This window comes from Notamacropus eugenii, chromosome 6 (genome assembly GCF_028372415.1).
Source record: "Notamacropus eugenii isolate mMacEug1 chromosome 6, mMacEug1.pri_v2, whole genome shotgun sequence".
Taxonomy (NCBI): domain Eukaryota; kingdom Metazoa; phylum Chordata; class Mammalia; order Diprotodontia; family Macropodidae; genus Notamacropus; species Notamacropus eugenii.
The window spans coordinates 38,389,407-38,410,103 of NC_092877.1; the positions used below are offsets into that span (position 1 = coordinate 38,389,407).

General features: G+C 43.6%; 1 protein-coding gene across 3 annotated transcripts in view; it reads left to right on the forward strand.

Annotated features, from left to right (window-relative positions):
• Window positions 1-20,697, forward strand: part of INSC (INSC spindle orientation adaptor protein) — a 161,413-nt gene that overhangs the window by 95,972 nt on the left and 44,744 nt on the right. For all 3 annotated transcript variants that reach the window (XM_072619554.1, XM_072619553.1, XM_072619555.1), the window contains one exon: window positions 7,030-7,155. In XM_072619554.1, coding sequence (XP_072475655.1) covers window positions 7,030-7,155 — 126 coding nt within the window. The remainder of the gene's footprint in view (window positions 1-7,029; window positions 7,156-20,697) is intronic.

A 20,697-nucleotide genomic window follows, 5' to 3' on the forward strand; every position in this document is an offset into this window, starting at 1 on the left:
TTGTCATGAGTCCTTCAGAATTGTCTTGCATCATTGTATTGCTGAGAATAGCTAAGTCATTCACAGCTGATCATCTTATAATATTGCTGTTCTCCTGGCTCTACTCATTACACTTTGCATCAGCTCATGTAAGTTTTTCCAGGTTTTTCTGAGGGCATCCTATTTGTCATTTCTTATATCACAATAGTATTCCATCACAATCATATATAGCTTGCTCAGTCATTCCCCAATTGATGGGCATCCCCTCAATTTCCATTTCTTTGCGAGCATTAAAAGAGCTTCTTCAAATAATTTTGCACAAATAAGTCCTTTTCCTTTTTTTTTAATCTTTGGGGTACACAGTTAGTAGTGGTATTGTTTGGTCAAAGGTTATGCATGTCTTCATAACCTTTTGGGCATAGTTCCAGATTGTTCTACAGAATAGTTGAATCAGTATACAACTTCACCAACAGTGCATTAATGTCTCAATTTTCCCACATCCCTTCCAGTATATGTCATTTTCCTTTTCTGTCATATTAACCAATCTAACACATGTAGGGTGGTAGCTCATAGTTGTTCTAATTTAAATTTCTGTAGTCGATAGTGATTTAGAGCATTTTTATTTGACTATAGATAGCTTTGATCATTTCATCTGAAAACTGACTTCATATCTTTTGACCATTTAATCAGTTGGGGAATGGGCAACAGCTATTTATTTAAGCACCCATTACGTTTAGGTTTCTTTTCTCCTTACTGGGAATAAACAGATGAAAAATAGCATTGTTCCTTCCCTCGAGGAGTCTACAGTTGGTAAGAGATCCCTGTTTATTTGGTACCTACTCTATATGAGGTACAGTCCTCAGAATTTTAGTTATTTGGGACTAGGGTCAATGGACTCAGACCAGAAATCTATCCCATTTGTCTCTTAACAGGAAAGAGTAAAAGAGCATGCTTAGGTATCTTGGGGTGGTACACAAATAATTGTTTTCCTTCAGAGCCTCTAGTGGCCAATCCCTTTCCGTCATTTATCTCTGATAGTTTGTTGCAGTGGCTTCTGTGGAAAATAATTGAAGAGAGCACCCAGCCTGATGTGATAGATTCTAAGTGAACTTGAAGTCAGTAGACCTGAATTCCGGTCCTGGGCCTGGGTAAGGTAGGATCTTTCCAGTCTCAGTTTCCTTCCTCATCCCCTCTTCCAAACTTCTCTTTTCCTATTGATGGCTCCACCATTTTTCCAGTCTCCCAGATTTACAAAATGGTGTTGTCTTTGGCTCTGCTCATTCTCCCTTGCCCCAAATATCTAATTTATTACCAGATCTTTCTATTTTAACCTCCACAACATTTCTTACATCTGACCCTTCTCTCCACTTACACAGTCACCATCTTAGTTCAGGTCTTTATCATCTCTTTCCTGGTCTATTAAAATGGACTCCTAACTGGTTTTTGTGTCTCAGGACTCACAACTCTACCATCAACCCTACATATGGCTGCCAAAGTAATTTTCTTCAAGTACAAATCTGACCATCTGACTCTGCTATTCCATCAATTCCTTATTTCCTTTAGTATTAAAAGCCAAACCAAAGCAAAAGAAAAGATGAACTCTGCTTAGTGTTCGAAGCCCTTCATGACCTAGCTCAAACCTATCTTTCCAGGATCATTGGACAGTTAAAGATCCTTCTCTCACACATGGAGACCTTTTCTCTGTGCACAAACACTCCATCTCTGTGCCTTCTCATTGGCTGTACCCTACACCAGGAATGCCATCCCTTTTTACCTCTTTTCCTTTAAGATGAAACTGAAGCACCATCTTTTGCACACAGACTTCCCTGATGTACTCACCAACTAGTGCCCTCTCTTCCAAACTGCCTTATATTTAACTACCTCATATATATATGTATATATTCATTTTATATTTATACTGTATGCATTTATATATGCATATGTTGTCTCCCACATTAGAATGTAAACTTCTTGTGAGTAGGGATAGTTTTGTTCTTCGTAATTGTATCCTCAGCATCTGTCACAGTTGCTGGCATACAGTAGGTGTTTAATAAAGGCTCATTAAATGGTTGATTGACATATATAAAACTGAAGGGGACTTTAAAGAGCTATACAATTCCCTCATGTTATAGTAGGGGAAACTGAGGCACAAAGCGGTCAGGGAACTTTCCCAAAGTCACATAGTGTGTGACAGGACCAGAAACAGAGTTTGGGTCCTCAGATTAAAATTCACTATTTTCCTTCCCATTACATCATAACTAGCCCTTCCTTCTAGAAAATGAATCATTTTATTATTTAATTGGTACCTTGGGCTTCATAGGATCTGATTCCAATATTCTGTGGGGAGATTTTCTCTTGCTAAGGTCAGAGTGTGACCAGTGTGACCTTATGCCAATTAGGGAGCACTTCTGTCCTAAGTAATTTGATTTCCCCACAGTTTTGGCTGCTCTAATGCTTCTTACAGCCTCCTCCCACGCTGCTGGTCATCCCCTTCTTTCCCTGACCTCTAGAAAACAGAACAAGCCCTATCATGTTTCCTTTGCCCTTGAATCTTCTTTCCTCCCCTTCTCTCCTATTCCTTAACTAACTGATCCAATTGCTTAACCAAGAAACCTAGGTAGGTGACACTAATTACCCTCTCTTTGAACCTTCCTGTCATCCCAGTAGCACAGGGCTTTCAGAGAGGGTGTTCCAGCTGTCTTCAACTTTACAATTATCCCAACCACATGCCATAGGCTCAAGAAGCCCCCCCACCCCCACCAGGGATGCCTCAGAACATCAGAGTTAATGATCAGAAAGGTGGTTGGCAAGGCCCTTCTTTTCCCAGACGGTTCCTCAGTTACTTGGGTCGAAACAGAGGAAAGTGACCTCATTCATAGTCTAAGGGAAGATATAATGTTGGAAGGGAAGATGGGAGAGAAACCCAGTCAAGGAAGGAAGGAGAAGCAGCAGCAAGAAATCTCCTTTAGGATGCCTGCAGCTCAGGAGGAAGCCTACGACTACAGCACTAAGAGATGAATTGGGGGTAGGGACAGTTGTGGGAAGCTAGGTGGATCAGTGGATAGAGTGCTGGGCTTGAAATTCAGGGAGACTCATCTTCATGAGTTCAAATCTGGCCTCAGGTACTTACTAGCTGTATGATGCTGGACAAATCACTTAATTATGTTTATCTCAGTTTTCTCATCTGTAAAATGAGCTGGAGAAGAAATAACAAACTATGCCAGGATCTTTGCCAAGAAAATCTCAAAGGGAATCACGAAGAGTTGTGATAACAAGAAGTCTCCAAAATCCAACCCTCTATCCACTGTGCCACCTAGCAGCCTAGAAAGAGCTGATTTTATTTGGATCCTATCGTGCTGCCATCTTTACCCTAAGATGTGTTTCCTTTTTCATAACTCAGAGTTTGTGGCATAAATGGAAAAATCAGGTTATTTTACTCTAAGAGTGTGCCTTGGTGGTTGCTTACACTGAAGTCAGCCTGCCACTTTTATATCAAATTTACATGGTTTTCCCCTGTGCTTTCTCTCCATGGGCTCAGTATTTTGTTCCCTGAAATGGTGTCAGGGTCAGCACCAAACTTGTCCTTCTTGGGCTCTGACTCTTACAGATCCCTTTGGAAAAATGGTGCCTAAGACTAGTAACAGTCCCAATCCTGGAGGACCCTTGCTATTGGTACTTCTTTATCCAGAATCTTACCAACCAGAACCAAAACCTTCCCCAGTATTAAGCAGCTCTCTACCAATGACAAAACCATTTCTCTGGAATTCACCTTCTGGGGAATATTGCTGTGACTCAGTGAAAGCAAAATCTGTCTGTTGGTTCATTTGTCTCCTTAAAGAGCTCTGGTATTATTAGTGAGATTCACTTTCCCTTCATAGAAGCCATCATACCTTTCCCATGGTACATTATGCCTACTTAAGTATTTAATGAGCCTGCATTTTGTTATGGATCCCACATGTAGGGAAGAGAGAGAAGGGAACAAGGATTTATTAAGTGCTTACTGTGTGCCAATCACTGTGCAAAAATGCTTTATAAATTTCATTTGGTGCTCACAACAACCCTGGAAGGGAGGTGCTATTATTATCCCAATTTTATAGATGAGGAAACTGAGGCCAAGTGAGGTTAAATAACTTCTCCAAGGTCATACAACTAGTAAGTGTCTGAGTCTGGATTTGAACTCAGGTCTTCCTGAGACTCCTGACCCAGCATTTAACACCACTACCACTGCCATCATCACCACCAACAATAAGAGTTAGCATTTATACAGTACTAACTATGCTAAGTGCTTTTTAAATATTATCTCTTTGAATTCTCGCAACAATATTGTAAGGTAAGTGTTGTTATTATGCCCATTTTACAGAAGGTGAAACTAAGGCAAGCAGGCATCCTCATTCCCAGCCCAGCAGTCTCTCTACTATGTCAGTCAGCTGCCTGTGAAGTCTGGGATTGGTCACTATCCCTATTCTAGGTGGGCCTTGACAAAAGGTTAATAATTAAGTTAATAATTGAGTTTTCTTGGAGTACCCACACATTGGCCTGTCTGGTCTTGGTCAACGAGGTGGACAGGTAATGGATTTTTAGAAGATAATTGTAGTTATCTTCTGAAGCAGGAAGAGAACATTGAACATTTGTGCCTTTGGATAATGGAAGTATGGCATGATGGAAAGGAATGAAAGTCAGGAGACCTCCCTGGATTCCTATTGCAGGGAATAAGGATGGGGGACTCCATGTGAGGTGGTGAGAGGTTGGATGGTCTCATCTAGGAAACTGATTCTGATCTGATGGTCTCATCTGAAGTCTATTCTAGGCCCAGTCAAGGAAGCTTCAAGGAACCTTGAAGCCAATGGTGTAAGAAGGTTTGGAAGGAGATCAAGCTGAGGGGTTGGCATTGCTTGAAAGGCAGTTTGGCATAGCATAAAAAAGGGCTGAAATTGGTGCCTGAAGACATGAGTTCAAATCATGGTGCTAAATGCTTGAGAGCTACATAGTCTTGGACAAATCACTTGCCCCATCTAAGCCTTGTTTCTCTCTTCTATAAAAGAAGACTAATAATACTTGCATTTCCTATCTCACAGAGTTGTTGTGAGGGAACCATTTTGGAAACCTTTGAGAAATGCCATTTGTTATAATTATTAGACTCAGAGAATTGTAGACTTGTAGAACCAAAGAGGGCTAGTTTGGAGTCAAGAGCTAGGCTCAAATTCTGGCTCTGCTCCCTACTTTCTGTGTGACCTAGGGTCTCTCAGTCTCAGCTATTTCTCTAAAAAAAAAAAACATGAGGTGGTTGAAGGAAGTGATCTGTAAGCTCTGTTTCATCTCTACATCTTCAGTACCTTAAAGAGCCCCCTTATCTTGCAAAAGATCAAAGAGAGTGGAAAGAACTTGGCTGAGTCCACAAGCATGATTAGCTTCAGAACAGAGTGAAGCCCAACTCTTCTCACTCCTAGACCTTGTCCATTTCTGCTACATCATGATGCCTCCCTGGCTTTTTCTTGCTGTCTAAGGGTTCATCAGTTACCTTTTCTGTTCTCCCTGAGCTAGAGTGAAATTCAGGTGGGCTGAGTCAGATTGGGCTGGGTTAGGCTGGAGATCCCTTGAAAACACATCTTTGTACCCCTCATATCTCCACTCTTACTCTGGAACTCCAGGCAGAAATAGGGAGAAGCTGACAGGGAGTTATGATGATTTATGATCCTGACTCCCTGGGCTATAATCAGGCTTGGCAGCTCTAAGATATGGAGGAGCTGCTGTTCATTGCTTTGCCTATAAAACAGTCTGTTTTATAGGTTGTATGATTGTGGGTCAAAGTCTCTCAGCAGTGATCTGGCTAAGAGAACCTGGCTAAGCCTGTTTTAAGGATTGGAGGGGAGAGAAGGCAATGCCTTCCTTAACCTTTGCTGCTCCTTTGAAGTCTAAATTTCATCGTAGATTATCAAAACTGGATGAGCACTTGGAGTCCTTCTCATCTAACCCTCATCTCTTACCTCAGAGTCAGCTGAAGGACAGAGGAAATGATGTGCCAAGGTCATATAGCAGTGGAGCCAAGACTTGTCCCCTCAGGTCAACTAAATCACAGTCCAGGGCTCTCTCTGCACACTCTGTCTTTCTGACTTGGATGTTGTAACTGGTGTGAACCATGAGTTTTGTTTAGTCCTGGGAAATATTGCCATATATGACCCAAGTCTATTAAGATTTTAATTATAATGTATATATTTGTGACAAGAGGAGAGAGAGAAAGAAACAAACATTTATTAAGTGCTTACTGTGTTCCAGGAACTATTTATGAATATCGTGTCGTTTGATCAATTATAGAAGATGATCTTATTTCTTGGGACGCTGCCATTATGTCTACCATGCTGACCATGAAATGTTTCTTTCTCCTCCACCAACATTTTAATGGCTGACCCTCAGCCTTCTCCACCGATGCCATAACTAAGGTTGGGTCATAAGAGCTTTGTGTCAGGGTGATAACATATAAAGGGTGCTGACAATACTTGAGGTTCCTTTAGCAGCATAGATACAACTAAACTTAGTACCTAGTTAGCAGGCGTAATTAGTCAGAATAGGAAACTACCAGATGATGACTTACCTTGACTATGACATCCCACGTGATCCCCTCTCCAACAGAATGGCTTTATCTGTCTCCTTGTCTTTCTTCCCACATATCAATATTTGTCTGAGAAATATTGATTTGACATATTCTGTGTTGTTTATCCCCAGTGTGTTTTGTGAAGGTTGCCTTGCCTGGCTTCCATCCTTCACTTTACTGTGCCTTCTAGAGCATAAGATTGCACAGTAGAAAGAAAGCAGGGTTTGGAGTTACAGAGTCTGACTCTACTATTTAATCTCTGTGTGTCCTTGGACAGTTACTTCCTTTCTCAGAGGATTTACAGCCAGAAGGTACCTTACACACCTGGAGTTGTTTGCTAGCGTGTGTGTGTGTGTGCGTGCGTGTGTGTGTGTGTGTGTGTGTGTGTGTGTGTGTGTGTGTACCATGAATATGAAACCTCCTGTGCTAACTGGGTCTCTCCCCTTCCCATCTCATTGCAGGAGGGGGGTGTCGTGGCCCTCTTCAAGATCTGCCGGCAGGACTGTTTCCGGTGCCTGTATCCCCAGACGTTACGTACTCTTGCTTCCATCTGCTGTGTAGAGGAAGGTATTCACCAGCTTGAGAAGGTACCCTCTTTCTGAGCATTGCTGTACAGAAACAGGCATTTAGGAGAAAAGTGGGAGGTTGGGGCAGGCCTCTGTTGCTGCTATGATCTATGGCTTTTTTGACATGGTGTCTGGGAGAAAACCTTGAAGACTTTTCATTTTACCTCCTGACTCCTCTAGGACCTTATTTTTTCATGGGCTGGGTAGGAATATTAACATTTCTTCCAATATTCTCATGGACAAGATGGGGGGATATGGACTAGATTATGATGTGTTTAGGTGAATTTGGGATTAATTGAACAACCAAATTCAAAGTATGGTAAATAGTAGATGGATATAATCTGATGAGAGACCTCTGGTGGGCTGTAGGACTGTCTTTACAGCTCTGCAATGTGACATATTTATTAATGGCTCAGATGAAGGCATAGATGGCCTACTTATGCAATTTGTGGATGTCAGAATACTGTTGGGCTGGGGCCAATGGCTGAATCTAGTAAGAAAAAATCTAATAAGAATAAATGTAAAGTCCTACATTTGAGTTAAGAAACAGCAGCTATACATCTGTGACCGCAATCAGGAGGCCCCACAGAGAATGTTCTAGGAAGACCAGGTTTCGGTTCTGCTCTCTCCATCTCTCCCCTCACCGGTGGCGTTTGTCTTCCTCAAGTTTTGGTACCTGATTCTTCGTCCCTTCCTCCCCTCTACCAGACTGTGGGGGATTGTTGGGGTGGAGGAGAGCTCAGCAGTCTGCAGTATCTAGTCTGCAGGGGGATGAGAGGATCCCTGGATCACAGGGAGTATTAAGAAGGAAGATCTGGGCAGGAAGCTGGTGACTGAGTACCGTGGAGGGGCAGTGCGCCGGCTGCCTCATCTCAGAGAATCCTACATCTGGAACTAGAAGAGATCTTAGAAATCTGTAGTCCAAATATCTCATTTTAGAGATGAGAAGACTGAGGTTCAGAAAAACTGAATGATTTCCCTTAGGTCACACAACTAGCAGAGCCTACAATCTGACCTAAAATCTGATGCTCTTTCCCTAGGATGCCTCCCTGCTTCCTTTTTAGGCAGTGTGGTGCAATGAAAAGAGCCTTGGAGGACCTCAGCTTGAGTTCAAATGTTGCTACTAATATGTTTGTATGAACTTGGGAAAATCCCTTGTCTGCTCTGGAGATGTGTTCTCTTCTCTAAAATGAAGAGATTTAGACCAGATGGTCCTTGAGGTCTCTTCCGAATGAAATACTCTAAGTTTCATTTAGACCAGCCTACCAACTTCCAGAATCCCCTCTTTGGCATCATAGACAGGCATCATCCTTGAACACCCTATTGTGGGGAAGTCACTATCTATAGAGGCAGGACAGTGCGTTGATGGATGGTTGTGCTTGTCCAGTGCCCTGTACTGGGCAGATATAAAGCTTCTAAGCTCTTCACTCTTCCATCTTCTTATTTGTTGTTATTTTTTAGTTATGTGCAACTCTTTGTGACCCCATTCGGGATTTTCTTGGCAAAGGTACTGGAGTGGTTTGGCTTTTCCTTCTCTGGCTCATTTTACAGATGGGGAAACAGAGGCAAACATGGTTAAGTAACTTGCCCAGCTAGTAAATGTCTAACACTAATTTTGAATTCAGTAAGATGAGTCTTCCTGATTGCAAACCTGGTCTTCTATCCTCAGCACCACGTAGCTGCTTTCTCCTGCCATTCTCTCATATTCCATGCTAAAATATGGGGTCCTCTTGGTCTTAGGACACCATAGCTTTGGTTCTAGCTCTTGCTACCTCCCTCTATTTTTCCTGCAGGCCCTAACATGGCACTGCAGGGGACAGATGGGATGCAGAGCCAGGCCTGCCCCCCTCAGAAGAGGAGATCTCTGTGAACACATGATGGATATCATCAGTAATGTTCCTTCTAGTGTCTGAGATCTCACCCCAGACTGAGTGGCTAGAGATCACTCAGTGTTGGAATCAAATAAAATGGAATTAATCTGATGCATATTAATGCTATGCCTGAGTTATTGTGTATGTGGCAATTAGCCCTAAATACGGAGCAGTCCTGATAAATGACTGTAATTAGGATTAGCTTTATAGCAGCCAAGACAAGTTGTAATTGTTTTCCTTTCCTCCGTTCATTTGCTGGTATCTCTAAGCAGAATTTGGGTGACTAGTTCCCCTGATTCCTTGTTCAGTTTAATTCTTATAGTATATGATGCCCTGCACTCATTAAAAGGTGGAGTTCACAAGAGCTGGGGTTTCCTGGGCCCCTGAGGTCTTATCATCCAAATGTAAAGCTTGTAGAGCCCCCTATGCCTTCTCTGCTCCTTCCTTCTCCCTTCTTCCCTCCCCTGGGGCTAAGGTTCCTGGAGCCCCTGGCTTCCCCCTAACATCTCCCTTCCTCCCTCTCTTGGCACTAGGAGGGCTAAGGCTCTCCTCTCATTCCTCCTTGTCCTTTTTCTCCCTTATCAGACCATTGGAAAAATCTTCCTGCAGACTGCTTACTTGTTCCCTGGTGTTCTGAGAGGTAGGGGATGAGCTTAGAGTCAGTGCTAACATTGGGGGAGCACAGATAAATCATCATCCCAGGGCTGAATCATGGTCCTAGTTTCAAGACAGGGAGAACTGACCCATCATGATAAAGTATAAAATGAGTAACTCTTGAAGCAAATTTGATAAGTTAGAAAAGAATGCTACATCTGGGATCAAGAGACCTGATTTCAAGACTTGAGTTGCCATTTTGATTCCTTGTATGACCTTGAGCATGTTACTTTGCACTCCTTGGGTTTCAGGTTCCTCCTCTGTGGAATGAAGGAGATGGACTAATTCTTAACTGTTTCTAGTCCTGATTTCATTCTTAACCCTAAGTATTTCTAGCTATAAATCCTGGGACCCCATAAGAGGAGGAAGTCAAGATTCCTTCTGGTTCTGATATTCTGTGATACTATGATCTCATCTTGGAGGTCGCTGCCAGCTTAGACGCTATCACCCTCTCTTCTCCCTTTCCTTCTTGGCTTTGTGCCTTTACCTCTCCCATCCTTTAGTTCTACAATCCATCAAATGTTTTTTAAGCACCTACTGTATGCCAAATTCTATCTTGGGTACTGCTTGTAGCCCAACTCCTGGGTCACCAGGTCATGTTGACCGAAGCTTATATGATTCCCATTCCTATTTTCTATCTCATGACAATCCAGCATAGTGATCATCTGGAACAGCTTTTTCACTTTACAGATAAGAAGACTGAGGTCTGGGGAGTTAAAATGACTTGCCCAAGGCCACACACCTGGCCATTGCAGAGCCTCACCTTGAGCCTTTGTCTTTTGATTCTAAGAACAGTCTTCTTTCCACAGCACCGTGAAGGTTCCCTGGCTAGGGTTATAAAACTGCCCTGGCCACCCTAACCCTCAGTTCTCATCCCTTCAGAGGAGGGGTTCCAGGGACAAGTAATGGAGCAAATCTCATTGAGTTATAGAATCTCAGAGCTGGAAAGGACCCCCAGAAGGCACATAGTTCACCTGTGCTTGAATAGAGCTGCTGTTCAGTGACAAGTGGCCATTTATCCTCTGGTGAAAGACTTTCCCCTGCCTCTCTCTCAGTAAATAGAGACTCTCCACTTTTGGAGGCAGTCCATTCAACCTTTGGACAGTTCTAATAGTCAGGAAGTATTTAGTCATATTCCACTCAAAGTTGTGTCTTTACAATTTTCACTTGTTGCTTGGTCATTTTTTCCACTTGGTCGCTCTTCAAATATTGGAAAGCCGTGATATAGGATGGTCTTTGGAGGAGAAAACCAAGAGGCCTTGGTGGGGGGGGGGGGGGAGGGCAGGGAGCATCCTCTCAGAGTGTTTTCTGAAGTCTATTTTACACTGGAGAAGGAGGATGAAGATCAGAGACGGAGATGCAGAGATATGGCTCCCTTCATCTGCATGGAGTTCGTATTGGAGCTGGTGAGATGGAGCATCCATGTATGAAACAGTTGGAAAATAATGCTAAGGCAACAGAGATCTCCAAACATGTGATGACATGGGATAGACATTTCCAGAAATGCAGAGGGAATTCCCTGGGGGTTCTGGGTGTAGTGGGGGTGAATTATGGAGGACTAAGATATATCAGTGAGGGATTCATTAAAGCCTTGATTTTAACCTTACCTTAAACTACTAGCTTTGTGATCTACTCTGCCTCAGTTTCCTTGTTGGTAAAATGGGGATAATTAGTAGTATTTACTTCATGAGACTGTTGTGAAGATCAAATGAGGTAACAGGTCAAGCACTTTGCAAACCTTAAAGCACTATATAAGTGTTAGTGTTATTATTGTCATTATTACAATTCTGAGAATGAGTCATAAGGGAATAGATTATGGGCTGGTAGAAAAGATGAGGAAGGGAAATAATGGTGCTAAATTTGACGTATCAATTGGAAAGTGAGAGTGATGTAAAAAAAGAAGTTTAGCAAGACATTAAAAATAATTTGATGCATCAGAGGAATGGACCACAGACAGAGGAGAGGGAAGTCCATAACATTATATCTCTAGATGTGAAAGAGACTCTAGAGGTCAATGGGTGAGATCCCCTATTTGGACAGATGAGGAGACTGAGGCCTAGATTAAGTGACTTGCCTGAGGTTACATGGCTAGTAAATGTCTTCGATGTCTTAATCAAGGTCTTCTTGACCCCAAGTCTTGCATATTACTCACCATGCCACAGTGCCTTGGAGGCTTGAGTCTTGGAAGATGCCCATAGGTGTGGAAGTAATGAGAGAAGCCACTATTTTTGTTGTTGAGTTGTTTCAGTCATGTCCAACTCTTCATGACCCCATTTGGGGTTTTCTTGGCAAAGATACTGGAATGCCATGTCCTTCTCCAGCTTATTTTACAGGTAGGGAAACTGAGGCTAAGAGGGCTAAGTGACTAGCCCAGGGTCACACAGCTAGCAAATGTCTAAGGTCAGATTTGAACTTAGGTCTTCTTGACTCCAGGACCAGTGCTCTATCCACCTAGCTGCCCCAAAGGAGCCATATGAGTGCTAACAAAAGGCAGGATACCAAGATCAGTGTTCCTGAGTCCCAACTTTTCCTTCTTTATTTTGGACCTTGAATCAAGGCATTTCCCCCTGTGCAATTCTGGAGTGTTTGGTGCCTGTGCCCACCCACTCTCTGCCTTCTTGCCAGCTGGAGGCAGGCAGTGTGCTCTCATACCAGTGACAAAGCACTTCACCATCCTCTACTTCTCACTAATTGGACCCTCTGAGTCTTTAATAGGCAATGAAATTAATATTTAAAGAATTGGTTCCCTCTCACTCATGTTCATTACCTACGGATACTGTTACTTTGGTTAATTAGAGGGAGCCTGGCCCTGGCTCAGGAAGCTATTAGGATCCTCTCCATCCTTTCACCCCACTTGCGATCCCCATCAGGGCAGGACAAGGCTGAGAAGGCTACTTTATGGGTGTAGATGACTTCCCTTGCCTTGTACACCAAATTGAATTAAGTCAAATTGTGTGTTCAGGGGATCTAGCTTCAGAGAAGCTGCATTGGGAGGTGGAGGCATCAGATTATCCATATGACTTTGGGCAAGTCCCTTCATCTTCCCTGGCCTCAGTTTTTTCATCTGTAAAATTAAGGGTTTGACTCAGATGGCCTACAAGGTCCCTTCCACCTCTAACTCTATGGTCTCTAAGATGAAGAGAGTTGGACAGGACCATAGACATCTTATCTCACTGATATCCTCTGAATGGACTAGATGAATCCCTAGTCCATCCTCCCCAACAGCTTGGAGACATCCGGTAAGGTAGAGTATGCCACACCTAGAGGAGGCCAGTTCCACTTTGAGATGGCTCTGATTGTTAGAGGTTTTCCTTGCCCAGAGCCCAAATTGACCTTTTTGGGGCTCTTGCGCAGTTCTGGCCTCCTTCTGGGGGCCAAAACCTGATTCACTGTCTCCAGGATGGTCTTTTCCTTCACTTGAAGATCCTTAAAACTTCCCACCTTGAGGCTTCTCTTTACTGGGCTACACACCCTTCATTCCCAGGCTAATCAGATGCTCCTAAACCTGCCATCGTCTTGAGGCCTTTGATCATCAATGTGATCATGAACAGCTCTAAGTCCTACGATCCATTAACCAAGATTCTACCATTTGTGCCACTTGCTAGATCTGAAACCTTGGGTAAGTCAGTCAACTGATCAACCAGTATTTATTAAATGTTTACTATGTGGCAGGCAATGTGCTGAGCCCCTTTCCCTATAATAATAGCTGACAATGATATAGTGCTTATTGGGTCGGGCACTATGCTAAGTGCTTTATTATTATTATATTATTTAAGCCTTACAAATAACCCTGGGAGGTAGGTGTTTTTATTATCTTCATTTTACAAGTTAGCCAATTGAGGCAAACAGAGGTTAAGTGACTTGCCCAGGGTCACATAAATAGGAAGTTTTTCCTGACTCCAGGTCCCTCTCTATCCACTAAATCATCTAGCTGGTCCTGTCTGGGCACCATTTTCCTCTTTCATATAAAGAGTGGGCTGGCTAGAATCTCATCAGTAGACCAGGGAGTCTTCATTCTGTATGTGTGTGTGTGTGTGTGTGTGTGTGTGTGTGTGTGTGTGTGTGTGTGTGTATGTATGTGTGTATGTGTGTGTGTGTGTGTGTGTATGTGTGTGTGTATGACAGATCCCTTGGCAGTCTGGTAAAGCTAATGGATACCTTCTCTGAGTGATGTTTTTAAATGCATAAAATACAAGCCAGATTTGCAAAGGAATCCAGTTATGACAAAATGATGATGTAATTATTTTTTCCCATCCAAGTTCGTTTGACCCTTTGAAATCTACGCATGGACTCTCAGTTAATGACCCTTAGACAAGATTATTTCCAAGAGTCCTTCCAGGTCTGCTGTACTGTGATGCTGTGAACAATCACATTATACTTTGAGCCATCATCTCCTCCTCATCCTCCAGGAAGCCTGTTTGCCAAGATAGTCGATAGAAATAAAGTGCAGGGAGTGAGGGAGTGGATTGCTAAGTTGATGTGCTCTAGAGTAGCCTTCATCAGGTGGGGAACAGGCCAGAGCTGTAAGAAGGTGGCCAGATAGGCTCTAGAATCAAATGATGATGATGAGTATTTGACAGGAGACTGATTAGAAACATTCCTCTTGGTCCCAGAGGGAGTAAGAGCCACAGAGATGCCAATGCAGGTTCTTGGTCAGGAAAAGCTTTCTTCTCATCAGAGCTGTCTGCAAAGTCATCCCAACTGCCTCTGGAGGAAGTGGGCTCTCATCACTGGATATGTTCCAACAGAAGCTAGATGATTGCTTTTTGGGGATGCTTTCCTGGTTGTTATGGCTTGGACTACATGATCTCCTCAAAACTAAGTCCTCTGACTCTCTGTGACACTCTGTAAGGAACTGGCTGCCTTTGGAGAATTCAGAGAGTACCAGGGGCTGCTTTTGCTAGGAAAAAGAGAGAAAAAAATAAAGCTAAAAGTCTGTGCTATTGCAGAGGGGAGGGAGCTGTTTCTCCATCTACCTCCCAGATGGTGTCCAAGAGCCAGAACACATTAGTGTAGCTTCGCTCTGCCAGATGTTCTGCCCAGCTACCCAAAGCGTACCCTACCAGGTAGAAGGAGGGCTAATGAATGCACACAGCTTTCAAGGTGCTGCTGAGAAAATCACAGGATAATAGACTGGGACATCTAGGGCTTGAAGAATCCTCATAGGGTGACTATACCAGCACCCTTATTGTACAGATAGGGAAACTGAGAGAGATGAAGGGAATTCAGAAAGGTCAATTGCTTTTCATCTTCTTGGCCCAAAGGAATTGAGTCATCTCTCCATCTTGGGCTGTCATCCCCCGCCCCCTCATGCCATACACTCACACACATCGCCTATTCCTGTGCTTTCATCCTTAGCCAGTTCCCATCTGGAGCCTGCTGGACCAGCAGAGGGTCACAGATTTAATGCTGGAAGGGACCTTCAAAATCACTCCATATAGCTCCTTCAGACTTAGAAGGAAACAGGGAGGTGGCAACCTGCCCAGGTTTCCATAGTAGCAAGTTCAGAGTCCAAGGTCCTCAGTTTCCAAATTCAGCACTTCATATTTTGTCTCCTCCAGGCCCACTTTGGGCACTTCAGTGTTGCTCCTGCTTCTTTTAATGCCCTACCTCTGGGATGATTATTATTAATGATAATGATAAAACAATTGGGCAACTAGATGGTGCAGTGGATAGAGCACAGAGCCTGGAGTCAGAAAGATTTATCTTTGTGGGTTCAAATCTGGCTTCAAACCTATGTGACTCTGGGCAAGTCACTTAACCCTGTTTGCCTCAGTTTCCTCATCTGTCAAATGAGCTGGAGAAGGAAATGGCCAACCACTCCAGTATCTTTGCCAAGAAAACTCCAAATGGGATCGTGAAGAGTGAGACAGGACTACATTTGTATAGTACTTCAAGGTTGGCAAAGTGCTTTCCATTTGATCTGTCTACACAATCCTATGAAGTAGGTGTTCTCCTCATTTTCCGATGGGCAAATTGAGGTTGAGCAAGATTATGTGACTTGCCCAGAGACTTATAGCTAGTAAGTGTCTGAGGCAAGATTTGAACTCAACTCAGATCTTTCTGCATCTAGGTCTAGCCTCTACCTACCACCATACCTGACTGTCTTTGCTTTGCTGTTGCTTTGGAGAAGTCACACAACCATGGCTTATTTCCCTTCCCTTCCTCCATTCCACCTCCCTTTCCAACATTTTCCTTCTTTCCTAGTATCAGTTAATAGTTAAGTTGGGGCTTGCATAGAGTGAAAAACTTGGACCGAGGAAGATGTGGGTTAAAATCTTCTCTCAAATACTTACTGTGTGACCCTGGACAAATCACTTGACTTCTCTGTGTCTCAGTTTCCTCATTTGTAAAAATAGAGATAATAATTGCACCTACTTTACAGGGTGGTTATGAGGATCATAATTTTAGCCTATTTAAAATGCTTTGTAAACCTAAATGTCTATGTAAATGTTAATGCCATAAAATGACTCTTAGTATTAACACAGTACTTTAATTATCATCATCTTAACGATGATAGTTATTTCCCATCTTAGAGAACATTTATCGGAAGACAGTTAGTCATCTCTCACACACGTCCCACTCTTTCTCCCTCCACCCTCATTTCATCTTCTCAAGTTTCCCATCTTAGAGAGAGCTGGAACTTACTCTCATCTTGGTCCCAGAAAGTGGCCTGGCATGAGGGGGAAAGGGGTGATAGCCCAGGATGAAGATGGGAGACCCCATCTAACCCTCCATCTTTGGAAGGGTGACAGTGATGTCTGCTATGAGACCGTCTGAAAAAACCCTCCCTGTGGGCCTCTAATCCCGACTTGTCTTCCTCCTTTTCATCCCCTTCTTGGCTCATTTAAACCTGGACAGAGAAAGGAGGAAGACTTCCTTCTAACAGTTGGCTTAGGATCTGGCTGACCACTGTGCATCGCACCCCATCAGTGACCGGGAAACAGCCTGCAGTTGCCAGTGTTTAATAGGGAGGGTCGAGGAGGTGAGTGACTAGTGAGATTATGAGGCAAGAATGAAGGATAAAGAGGAGAAGTGGTACCCAAAGGTGCCTTTGCAGATTTTGAGAGCTGGAGTTCATGGCACAATTAGATAATGGGAAGTTCCAGACTCCCCAGTTGGATTTTTTGACCTGGGCTTCTCCATAAAATGTCTCTTAATTAACTGGTAGTGAAAAATGCACTGGATTTGGCAAATGACATCTGTTGCCACACCTAAAAGGTTCATCTATCCACCACTAGGGGTCAGCAAAGGGGAAATCCGAGGTGTGAGATTCACCACTGCAAGTTTCCAGTAGCCTCAGAGCCATCCCACTTCACACACACCCTTTCATCCCTTCCCCATATCCCCAAGGGTGGCTCTGGTTTGAGTAGATCAGAAAGAGACATGTTGGGAAGGATAGTGCTGCAGGCTATAGGTCCATATGGATGCCTTGTGTCTTAGACCTTGAAAGACTGGATCTTTGTATGAACACAGGAAAAGAGTCTTTGTGGTGGGGAAAATCTATTCACTCCCCACATCACCTCTTGGTTGGAAAAAATCTCTCCTCACACATTCCAGCAATTGAAGGCTCTTTGGGTTAATGAACTTCTCTTTGGGGAACACAAAGACCCACTCTGAGCAATACGGAGCCTATCTGGCATTCACACCATAGTATCAATAGCTTTCATCTCATGAACACTTCACTGAGGACCGACCCTGAAGAGTTTTGAGGAGGTAGTGGAGAGGAGAAAAGAGGGATGAAGAGGGTTTTATAGGTAAGAAGGAGAGAGAGGGGGAAATGAGAAAAGAGGGCTGTAAAGGAAGGAGTCCATGGTCTGGCAAGTAGGAGACCTGGGTTCTGGTCTTGGATCAGACACTAACTTGATGTTTAATGTTTAGGCAAGTTACTTCCACCTTCTGGAACTCAGTTTACTCACCTATAAAAAAAGAGTGTCAGACATGTGACTTCTATTCTTCATGCAGCCCACTGCACTCTATAGTACAGCCTGAACTAGATGAAAATATGGTTGAGAAATGTTTAACAGTATAAGAAATATAACAACATATATAAGTAAAATACAATATAAACAACATGAAAATTCAATAAAATAAGACAACATAACAATAATAACACAAACAAAAATGCAATGCAACATAGATAATGCTGTTTTGTGGTTTTCTAAGTCAATATGTGGCCAGTCAAGATCCCTATGTAAGGTTTCATGGGCACTGGTTTCTATCTGAGTTTGACACCATTGGAAATGACCTGAATTCTTTCTAGATCTCATATTCTGTGAGTTTGTGGGATATGAATGAATGAAAAGGCAGTTATTAAACTCCTACTATGTGCAAAGTACTGTTCTAAGCATTTGGTGGTACAAAGAGAAAAGGCTAGACAATCCTTCTTAAGGATCTCATGTCATAATGGGGGAGACAGCGCATGTCTCATTGCATGCACAGGCAAAGCTTTTCCTCTTAGGTGACAATAATCACTGACATTTATCTAGGCTTTAGGGCTTTCAGACCTGTATTATTATCTTAGATGATTCTCCTATGAAGTCTGGGAGGGAGGGAGGTGGGTGGTTCAAAGGCTTTTATCTCCACTGAACAAAATAGATACTGGGACTCATGGAGGTGGAGGGACATGTCCAAAGGCAGAAAGCTGGGAAGGGCTGATCAGAATCTAGGTCTGAACTCAGGGGTCTTCACTCCAGGTGCACTGCGCTCTTTTCACCCTTCTGGTCTGGGTTCTGTTCCTCCTTTGTGGGGCCTCAGTTTCTTCATCTGGAAGATGAAGGGGTTGGACAAGATGTCCTTTTTCCAATGCTTACTTTTTGTGAGTGGTAGGCAGGAGAGCCCAAGACACCCCCCCCCCCCCCAAAAAAAAATCTTGGTCACACTAAGGCAGAGCAGAGAAGATGTGGATGTGGAAGATGAAGGGACAGGGAAGGAATTCCTGCCCTAAGGAGACTGTAGTACTCTGGGGTAGTCCAAAGAGACCAGGAGTTCCTTAGCCTTTACCTCTTACACCCATACCCCACCCCCAGTTCCCTTTTCCCCATTTGAGTCAAGCCTGGGACAGACCAGACAGATTGGCAGCCAGATTGGTTGGGCAATTCTGTTTGCTGCTCTGGGGGTTTTAGATAGAACACTGGCCTAGAAGTCAGGGAGACGACTATCAGGCTCTCCGGGAGAAGCTCTTTTCTTTTCAGGGCCTTAGTTTCATCTGTAAAATGAAGGCATCCAATTTATAACTCCCTAAGACTCTATAAGAGGCCAGGGAAGGGTTGGGTCTCTACAGAACTGTCTCTACTGAACTCAGTAGAGACTTGGCTGGGAGCCAGAATCTTAACCCTAAGTCATGTCCAAGGTGGAAGGCAGGAAGAGGGTAGTAAGATATTTCAGCCATAATGGCCAGGCTCCTTCCAGCTCACATTTCTGTACATCTGTTCCTGCAGACTAGATGGGGAGGGGGACAGAGAGCAAGGGGGAAAGACTGCTATTGCTTTCTCTTTCCTTTTTTTTTTTCCAGCCAGTGAGCCACGGCAAAAGTTTAATGAAAATTGATGGAAAAATTAAAAAATAAGAGCAAAGGGAGGATTGGAGGGGGAGGGGAGAAATGGGCTGCTACAGTAGGGAGTTGGGAGGAATGGACGGGATGGAGGATGATGGGGACTGGAGGTAGAGACTGGGGGATGAAGGACTTGGCTGATTTCCCAGAAGCTGCCCCTTTTCAGATCAGCATCCCCAGGACAGATTTGCAGTGACATGGTGCAGATGTGCACAAGCATGGAGGAAGGAGAGAACAGGGGAGGGAGGGCCTTGGGGCTGCAGGGGAGGGGGAGGGGGATGATTGTTCAGAGACGGGAGAGGCATTTGGAGTTCTTGAGTCACCCAGGGCCCCTTGGGCTGGAGGACGAGGTAGGCAGCCAGGGTGGGTCCAGCCCATTCTCTAAGCCAGCCAAAACACTAGCTTTCATTTATTGGGCGGATGGAGAAGTGATTTCACATCCACCTTTTTATCTCTCACAGTGAATCCTCACTGCTACCCAAGGAGGAGGGCTGGGCGTGCAGGAGGCAGGATGACTCTCCGGGGAGATAAAGCCACTTTCCTGAAGCGGAAGGGAGCTAGCATGCTGTTATTTCAATTGTATCCAACTCTCCATGACCCCATTTGGGGTTTTATTGGCAAAGTTACTGGAGTGATTTGCCATTTCCTTTTCCAGCTCATTTTACAAATGAGGAAACTGAGGCAAAGTCCACCCAGCTCTTTAGAAATCTCTGATCTCTAGAGTTTGCTCCCCCAGCACAGTCATAACACCCCCTGCTTCTATATAGGTGTTGTTCAGGGAATCTCTTGAGGAACCATCCATCTGTTTTCAAGGACCTTATAGGAGTTATGGGCATTTGGAAAGTGCCTTAGGCAGGAAATGAGTCTGTGGGAGAAAGTCTTTTGTGGGGGGTTAGTCATCATACTATTACACTTAGTAGTACCCTTAGAGATGCTGTTAAGTCTTGGTATTATAGAACGTCAGAGCTGGGGAAAATCTTAGAGAAGAGAATGTCAGAGTTGGAGGGACTTTAGGATGCAGAACTCTGATTGTCGGACCTGGGAGGGCCTTTAGGACATAGAAAATTGGTTGTCAGACCTGGGAAGGCCTCCAGGACATGGAACACAGAATGTTCGAACTAGAGGGGAACTTTAGGATGTGGAATGTAGAATGTCAGAACAGAAAAGAATCTTAGAAATAATCTAGTTCAACATACTTATTTTACAGGTTTAATTGGGATTATAATAGAAAAAGCCCTAGGCTGTGAATTGGGACCTTGTTGTCTGGTTCTTGATTCACTGTGTGATCTTGGGCAAAGTTTTCCCCACTCCGATCTTGTTTCTTTCTCTTTAAAATACAAAGAATGGTCCCAATCTTCCCACCCCAAAGGATGCTGTGAGAATTTCTTGTTCTGCAAAATCGAGATTGTCTGTAAAATTAGGAGCTCCGTGGTTCCCCCTTGTGGGAGATTCTCCCATGTTAGGTTCTTGCTTGCTTCTTGGCTC